The following is a 9,710-nucleotide window of genomic DNA, read 5'->3' on the forward strand; positions in this document are numbered from 1 at the left end:
TGCACTAGACTCTCTTCAGTATAGAAATATGAACATATTTTTGACACGATTAATTCACGTTTAAGCTATTTATTTAATAATAGAAATTTATTGGAAGTGAAATCAAACGCTACTGGAGATCCTTGGCGTTTCTTTCTATTGCCTTACATAGGTTCTGTGTCCGAAAAGTTTAATTCCCTTATTAGAAAAGCTGGTTTTCGATCTACACAGGGTTGGATAGCCTAAAACCATACATCAAGACACAAAAAGATCCTCTTCCAAAATCCGTAAAAAACAACGTAGTCTATCGTAATTGTGAGGCTTCTTACGTTGGTCAAACAAAAAGAATGTTAAAAACTAGGATTATAGAACACCGCAACCAAATAAAGAGTCGTTCTCAAAAAAATTCAGTGATTACTGAATAGACTTCAGTTACAGACTTTAATTTAATTATGACTTTGATTGGGAGAACATTCAGATCCTTGATAATGAACCGGGCTACTTTAGGAGATTAATATCAGAAATGTTATTCATAAAAAGACAGTCCTCAGGCCTTAATATGCAGGAGGATACCGAATTACTACATGAGTCTTATTTGCCACTTATTGAAAATTTTAAAAAATTTTAAAAGATTTTAAATTAAAATTTCGGTTCAAAAAATATCAACGTTTTTTTCTTTGTCTTCTACTTAGACATTTATTATCTGATGTATCGTCACAATTTAGTGTTATTATTGTTTGCGTTATTTACCTCGACACTCAAATATTAATAGTCTAGTCTATATCGTTCACTGGAACAGACGTATTATTATGTTATGTCCTTAATTTTGTATGTTTGATTGTTTCTCGGGGGGGGGGGATTGAGTGTTACACGATCTTAACTCTTTCTCTAGTAAATATAATCTCTAGTAAAATAATAAAAATCTCTAGTAAAATATAATTATCGAACCCGATATCAACAAGATTTAGAAAATTTCAATTCGAATAGTGCAAAATAAAATTAATCAAATAATTTTAAATAATTAATTCTAGATTAATTCTTTAGATTCTTATTCTTATAACGTTTAAACTAATAATTGTTTTTCTTTTAATCAATATCTTACTGATATAAAGGTACCCATTCGATTTGTCTCAAGAAATTTTCAAGTATTCGCACATTTCGTAACATTCATGTATAATTTCGCGTATATATAATATATAACATTAATAAAAATTATAAAAATATTTTGGATACATAAATTTGTGCATGTATTTTATTATACATATGAATAAAATCGTATATATCTAAAAACTAATATTTCAAAATGGCGATGGATGTCCAATACCTGCAAATAGTTTCTTAAAAGAAATTAAAAATTAATGTTAATAACTTCAGTACCTAGAAATAATTTTTTAAAAGAGAGACAAATTATATTAATTAAAAATATATTCATTCGTAATCATTTTTATCAAAAAATTAATAAAAATTAATCACAAATTATTGAAATGAAATATGAATATAACTATGAAATTATTTGAAAAATAAAAATTTATACACAACGCTACATCCATATTTAATCTACTCTTAAATCTTTGTGGCATTAGATAATAATAATACCAATCCTAATAATGATAAAACATTTTTAACGAAGAAAAGAAAAGATACATTTCTCTCATCTATATATATATTATTTAAATAAATTCGACTTAAAGAAGCGTATGACGTTCGTCGTTGAATTATTATCAAAATCATTGCTTTCGGAAATTGCCACAAAACCTGGGATTAGTTCCTTCAATCTTATAATAAAAATTCCCAATTTTCAACAGAGCACCGAACTAGAATGCGAATGGATGTCACAAGAACCGGTGAGAAATAATTCTCCATGATGAAAATCGTTTCGAGTCCTTGGCGGTACGAGCCACATTCATTAACGTTTATTTAACGGAAGGAACAATGATAACTCTTTTATTAAAACGACAATCTCGTCTAAGAACGCGAAAAGAACGGAAAAACACAGTGATTTCACAACCGTAATTTATTAATTTATTTATGAATATTTTCCGATACGAAATTCGTAAGTACAATTATAATTAAAAAATCAAATTATTAAATTCATAATAATTAACTCGTTTCCATAATATCGGAGGTGATCGTTAAATTTTGCGAAGCTAATATTTAATCGTTGACTTATTACATCGAATCTTCACTCTCTTATTCGACATTTCTTTATATTTAATTAGAAATATTTAGGAATATTATGTGACGAGAGGAACAGCGATCAAATTCTTTTGTTAAAATGATAATCTTGTATAAGGACGCGAAAAGAATACGGAAAGAACAGGGTATTTTCGCAATCATATTTTAATAATTTATTTTAAGAATATCCGCGCGATATGGAATTCATAAATAAATAAAGATAACGGAAAGCATATCATTAAATTTATAATAATTGACTCGCGATTTTGTAACGAAGGCGTCCGTCAAATTTTAAAATGCTTATATTTAATCATTAATTTAACATCAAATTTTTACATTTTATATAAAAATTTTCCGAATTTATTAATGACTCTTTGAAATGAAAATACAAACAGTTACTCTTTTATGATTATTCCAAAAATATATACTTCAGAAACAAATACTTCAATTTAATGAATTACTGTTATCTTAATTACTATTATGTAATCATTATACGTATACTTTCGATAATTTTTCGTGTAATTTATATAAGAATTTACAATCGTAAATACAATTTCATATAATATAATTATAATTATAATTGTATTGTATTTTACAATTAAAATATCAATGTTGGATTATAATTAAAATACAATTATAACTATTTATAATTTACAATTTACAAATTTATGATGCTATCAATATCAAATAATAATATTCGATTTATTCAAATATTTAATAACATTGATATAATAATTTGATATTGATAACATTAACATTTGGATTTAATATTATATTTGATTTAATACACATATATTTTTAAGTTTTAAAATAAAATATAGCATGTTTTGTTATTTCTTAAACGTTAATAATTATGCAATTTCTTTAATATTTCTGAAGATAAGTTTGATAATTTAAATTTCACTTTTAAAACAATTTTATTTTTAAAACATGTTATATTTATTTTTACAATGTTTTTAAAAATATATTCAACCTAATTGAAATAATTTTTATTAGAATTATTGGAATATTAAAAGAAAGAATGAATCTTTCTTAATAGCCCTAACAATCCTACTATTATAGAATTCTAATTGTTCAGGATTCGCCCTGAATTTCAAACGAAAATATCACCCCCCCGTAATACTGGCGCCATCCGTGCGCGCTAAATCGAACTCACAAATATAATTCCGTACGGTGTTTTTTCGAAATCAACCAGGATCCGCGTGATCGCGTAATAATACATGGTCCTGGCCAATTAGGCATCGGAAAATCACGTGATTTGACGTACCTGAACAGGATAGGCTCAAATCAGATCATCCAATACGCAATCGAGCCTTTATTATCCGGGAGAAAGGCTCTCTCCCGCTGAGTCACTGTTGAATCCTACCTAGTCATTGCGAGAGTCATGGAAAGTTAAAGCGAAGTCATTGTTGAATCCTTATCAGTGTCGAATTTTCGAGCAGCGAGAACCAAGATTTTGCAAGTGCTTTTGAAACATTAAGACTTGCAAAGCGCGATTATATTCAATAGACAAATTCTTGTATCAGATATCGTGACGGATCATTGGACAATTCATTTAAAGATAATCGATTCCGTTCAACACGTTCTGAGCGAGAGTGCCGGGATTCATCGGAGCGCCTCCACTCTAAATTAGAGGTGGAGCCTGTTTCTCATTGAGCCTCCGCTCATTCGTCGAACAGTGGATCGTGCGATCTCGCTCGCTCTCACAGACAGCCCGATAGAGCGCTGTCTCTCTCAGTTTCGCGTCAAACCGTGGAAAGTGCGGTCTCGCTCGCTCTCACAGACAGCCCGATAGAGCGCTGTCTCTCTCAGTCTCGCGTCGAACCGTGAATAGTGCTGTCTCGCTCGCAATCACGCGGACGACTGAAAGAGCGCTGTCTCGCTCGCTCTCACAGACAGCCCGATGGAACGCTGTGTCTCTCAAGTTCGTGCGTGCACCCGCGAATAGTGCGGTCTCGCTCGATCTCGCGGACGGCCGCAATAAAGCCGTCTTGCTCGCTCTCACAGACAGCCCAATGGAGCGCTGTGTCTCTCAAGTTCGTGCGTGCACCCGTGAATAGTGCGGTCTCGCTCGATCTCGCGGACGGCCGCAATAAAGCCGTCTCGCTCGCTCTCACAGACAGCCCGATGGAGCACTGTCTCTCTCAAGTTCGTGCGTGCACCCGTGAATAGTGCGGTCTCGCTCGCGCTCGCGGCAATAGAGCGCCGTCTCGCTCGCTCTCACGCGAACAGCTGATAACGCGCTGTATCATTTATATCAAGTGAACAATTGTATAGTACGATTTCGCCAAACCGAGTACGAATCTCGACGTGCTCAACTATTCGAAATAGAGTCGCATACGCATCGAAAGCTCATAACCTTGTACATATCGTGTATTTTGCGCAATAAACTTATCACCACTCGTATGTGGATGTCACTGTGGTATAATCAAAGGAACAATTTTACGTTATTTCATCCCGTCACTCATCCAGTGCGAAATCACGTGATTTGCAAACTCACGATACCTTCTCGGGTGTGTCCCGGCAAAATAAAATCGCAATTCAAAGTTGCGATCCCGAACACTAATGATCTTAAGAGTCCTATCAACCCTAATATCAATAGAAGAATTCTAATGATTTTACTTAATAGCCTTAACAACCCTACTTCCTGATTAACTAAAATTATTCGAGATTTGAGGAACCTATCTCTAATCATCACCTCACCTAATCATGTATATATATTTTAGTCACGTACCCTAACCGCGTGCCTTAACCACGTGCCTTAACCGCGTGCCTTAACCGTAGGTTCTTTAGGCCAGTTGAACCCCCTTTCGTTGATTCTGGCCACTTTCTTTCTCGATCTCTAATCAGAGATCGAAGAAGGAGATAATTACTCCTTGTTTTGCCGGATAATTAACTTATCACGCCCATATCACGGTGAGCGCCGTCCAGATTCGATTAGCCGGGCTGGAAAAGTGCTAGCTTTTGAAGCTCAGCATGCTCTGCTCCGATCACAGCATCGAGACACGATTGGTGGGTCAAACTACATGAAGAAAGACTTCATCGCCGTGGTTGAGGAGGCTTACCACGTGAACAAGGGCATCTTTCTGGATTACGTCGATCGGATCAGCAGCCCGGTTATCTTGACCGTCTCGGAGCCCGGCGAGTCTCCTCCTCACCGCACTACTTTGCCTCGAATCCAGCTGCCTCTTCTCTGGCAAGTATGAAGAATGGTCGTCGTTTCGGAACCTCTTTCAGTCCATCATCGGACTAGACGCCTCTCTTCCGTCCGTGGAAAAGCACCATTACCTGAAGGCGTGTCTGAAAGGGGAAGCAGATGTGTTAATTCGGAGCCTTCCGACTACGGCCGAAAACTTCACTCGAGCTTGGATGATGCTGAAAGATCACTTCGAAAACAAGAGGCTCCTCGTGCGCACTTATTTGTCACAATTCACGGCTCTTCAGCGCAAAGGGCGAATCCGCTACAGATTTACGCAAGCTGTATCTCAACGTTAGGAGCACCGTCGGTGCTCTCGAAAGTATGGACGGAGCTGACGGCCTCCGGAGGCTCCCCTCGCAGTGCTGCTTGCGACCGCGAGAGTCCGAGTCGCCGACCGGTTCGGCAAATTCCATGCAGCCCGGGCCCTCATAGATCCAGGTTCGGAATCATCTCTCATCACTAAATCTCTCGTTCAGCGCTTACGACTGCCTCGGAGCTCGGCATCGGTCGCTATCTTCGGCGTCGGCGATATTCAGACGGGGCGCTCGCGTGGCCTCGTTTCGGAGACGATCACGCAATGGAAAGGGGAAGCCTCCCTTGTATCGGCTCTCGTCTTCTCCAATCTCACCATCTACGAAGGAAACTTCCGAGCTAATCATCAGGCGTGGCGCCACCTACACGACCTTGACCTCGCCGATCCCGATTACCTGGCGGCGAATCCAGTTGAGCTCCTGCTAGGGGCCGACGCTCATGATGCCATCATCTTGGACGGCCTGCAGAAGGGAGGACCCCAAGAACCGGTGGCGCAGAAGACGACGCTGGGCTGGATCATTTCTGGATCGGTCAGTCCCGCGACTCCCTACGGACGATCCACTTCTCACCTGTGCCAGGTTGAAGAAGATCTGGACTCGCTCGTCCGTCAGTTTTGGCAACAAGAGGAGCTGCCGGTGACAGCCTCACTGCTGACCCCCGACGACCAACGTTGCGAGACTTCTTCCGCACAACTCATACTCGCACCTCCGAGGGCCAATACGTCGTCCGACTGCCGATACGAGAATCCCTGCCTGACTTGGGGATTGCCCGATTAGACACAGTACGATTAGACACAGCCAATTATATCGACCGATGCCTAGGGTAACCAGCACGATCAAGCACGATTAGCCAATCAAAGCCAGTTGTGTTCAATCATACTGTGTCTAATCAGAGGTGTATCGCCTGACTTAGCCTCCACGCGCCTTGCCGCTCTCCGTGTCCTCCGAGGGATGGAGAGGAAGTTCAGCCGAGACGGCGGCTTCCAACAACGCTACCAGGAGTTCATGCGTCAATACGAGGAGCTCGCGCACATGACTCCGGTGAGTCAGGACTTGTGAACAGCCGATCGTGTTGCTACTTCCCGCACCACGGAGTAGTCCGGGAAACCAGCGCGACTACCAAGCTCCGCGTCATCTTCAACGGCTCAACGATCTCGTCATTCGGTCACTCTCTAAATCAGTTCCTGATGGTGGGACCCAACCTACTGCCTCCGCTTGCCGACGTCCTTCTGCGATAGCGATTGCATCGCTACGTCTTGACTACAGATGTCGAAAAGATGTACCGCCAAATACTAGTACACAACGAAGACCGAGATCTGCAACGGATCATATAGCGTTACCAAGGAACTGACGAGCTCACGAACTATTAGCTGAACACAGTTACTTACGGTCTGGCTTGTGTGCCCTTCCTTGCCATGTGCACGCTCCATCAACTGGCCGACGATGAGGAGGCCCGGCGGGGCCACTGGGCCCCGCGTCCACTGGGCTCCAGCGTCTTGCGTCAAGACGTCTACATGGATGACGTCCTAACTGGTGCGCCCTCGGTTGAAGCCATCCAGGAGCTCCAACGGCAATTGACAAGAATTTGCAAGGCGGGCGGATTCCCGCTACGCAAGTGGGTCCGCTAACGACGACTCGCTACTGACAGGCATTCCTTGGAGCATCGGACGCAGCGCGAGCCTCGGGCTTGGCAACCTCACAAAACACACACGACTTTGGGCTTGCAGTGGCACCCGCGCACGGATGACTTCTCATTTTACACCCGCGACATCACTGTGACGGCCATCACCAAAAGGTCAGTGTTGTCGCTGACCTCCCGGCTGTTCGACCCTCTTGGATGGTTGGCTCCTGCGATCGTGAGCGCCAAGATCGCATTCCAAGGGACCTGGCTCCTGAGACTGGCTTGGGACACCTTCCTGGATAAAGAGTCTACCCGCTTCAGGAGACGATTCCGGATGAGCTGCCGCGTCTGGAGGACATCAGGGTCCCACGCTTTGTTCACACGTCGCCTTCCCGCGCTGACCCCGAGCTTCATGATTTTGCCGACGCCTCTGAACAAGCCTTTGCCGCAGTCGTGTACCTGCGGCAAGCTACCGATGCCTTTTGGGTCATTTCGCTCCTGGCCGCTAAAACGAAGGTCGCGCCGCTCAAACAGGTCTCTCTACCCCAGCTGGAGCTTTGTGCCGTACTATTGATCCGACTAGCCACACATTTTCGACGCATTCTGGGGCTGCCCGGTGCTTCGCTGCATTTCTGGTTGGACTCCACCGTGGTCCTGAATTGGATCCGGGGTCATCCAACTAGATGGAAGACGTACGTCGCTAATCGAGTATCCGAGATCCAGACGACGGCTCCCGACGGCTTATGGCATCACATTCCCGGGCCTCAGAATCCTGCGGACTGCGCGTCTAGAGGCCTATCACCAGCTACTCTCGTGGGACACGACCTGTGGCGAGGCCCTCCCGCGGCTCGTCACTACCTCCTCAGCATGGCTCCTGATGCGCTGCCCGCTTTGGACGATTTGCCCAAAATCCAAACGACCTCTCAGCGCTGAAGTCACCTCCTGAAGAGCTCGACGAACTCGTGCGGTTGTCTTCCCTCAACCAGCTGCTGCGCGTCACATCTTGGTGCCTCCGATGGTCGAGGCGGCGAGGAGCTCCGCTGGCAGCTAAGTCCTCTTCAGGGCCCTGGGGTTCTATCCTGACGGCGGATGAGATGGAGGAGGCGCGGCTCTTGTGGATCCAGCGAGTGCAATCCTGTCACTACAACAAGGAGCTTCAGTCTTTGCGTCAAGGCCACGCGCTTGATCGAGGTAGCAAATTTGCCCAATTACACCCTTTTTTAGATTCCCTGGAAGTCCTGCGGGTAGGAGATCGCCTCGAGAACAGCCTTCTATCGGATGACGAGCGAAATCCTGTGGTGCTGCCGTCTGACTCCCATTTTTCCCGATTGGTCGTCCAGGCTTGTCATCTTCGAACTCTTCATAGCGGAACGCAGCTCACGCTCGCGATGGTGCGTCAGCGTTACTGGATGCCCCGAGCGCTTGTCAAGCGGATCATTCCGACAGTGTGTCACTTGCACACGCTGGCGATCGGCTGCCCCGCAGCAGCTAATGGACGATTTACCTCGGGTGACTCCGGGAAAGCCCTTCCTGGACGTTGGGATCGACTATGTTGGACCCGTACAGCTGCGGACTGCTCGAGGGCGAGGTCACCGATCCTACCGGGCTTTTCATCCGCGATATTCGTTTGCCTACGCACCCGGGCCGTCCACTTGGAACCGATGTCCGACTACACCACCGACGCGTTCCTTGCAGCCTTGCGTCGGTTCACCTCCCGTCGAGGACTTTGTTGGACGATATGGAGCGACTGCGGAACGAACTTCGTGGGGAGCGGACACCCAGCTACGACGACTCTTCGCTGCCAGCAACCCGGAGCTACAGCGGATCCAGGGCGAGTTAGCGTGTGATGGCATCCACTGGCGATTCAACCCGTCGTCTGCCCTACACTTCGGTGGAATTTGGGAAGCTGCCGTAAAATCCATGAAGCACCACTTACGTCGGGTCATCGGAGACGCCATTCTTACCTTAGAGGAGATGGCGACCCTTCTCCCCAGGTTGAAGCGTGCCTGAATTCCCGGCTCCTCCAGGCCATGACGGACGACGCTGAGGACCTCACCGCCCTGACCCCGGGGGCATTTTTTTGATCGGTTCCGTCCCCTCGCCGTACCTGAACCGTCGCTGGCGGACCAGCCTGTCAGCCAACTTGATCGCTGGAGTTGCTGCAGCAGGATGCGGGAACCATTTTAGAAAGCGTTGGGCAGAGAGTACCTCCATACTCTCGGCATATCGGACAAATGGCAAAGAGAAACGAGTTGGTATATCGGTCGTCTCTGCCCCTGGTTTGCCAGGACAACACGCCATCTACCCGTGGCCCCCTGCTCGCATAGTCCTCACTCTCCGGCGAGACGGACGCGTGCGCGTTGTCACCGTCCGCACTGCTGGCCTCATTATTGAATGCGACGCGATCGCCAAGCTCGTCCTCCTA

The 9,710-nt window shown here is 44.7% G+C and overlaps 1 protein-coding gene across 1 annotated transcript; it reads left to right on the plus strand.

Moving 5' to 3' along the window:
* The first annotated feature begins 8,379 nt into the window (after window positions 1-8,379).
* LOC112639640 lies at window positions 8,380-9,295 on the plus strand. Its single transcript, XM_025414302.1, has 2 exons — window positions 8,380-8,676; window positions 8,771-9,295. Exons 1-2 carry the CDS (start codon window positions 8,380-8,382, stop codon window positions 9,293-9,295), a joined length of 822 nt encoding a protein of 273 aa, XP_025270087.1.
* The last annotated feature ends 415 nt before the right edge of the window (window positions 9,296-9,710 follow it).

Source organism: Camponotus floridanus, unplaced genomic scaffold (assembly GCF_003227725.1).
Source record: "Camponotus floridanus strain SB8 unplaced genomic scaffold, Cflo_v7.5 scaffold8, whole genome shotgun sequence".
NCBI lineage: Eukaryota > Metazoa > Arthropoda > Insecta > Hymenoptera > Formicidae > Camponotus > Camponotus floridanus.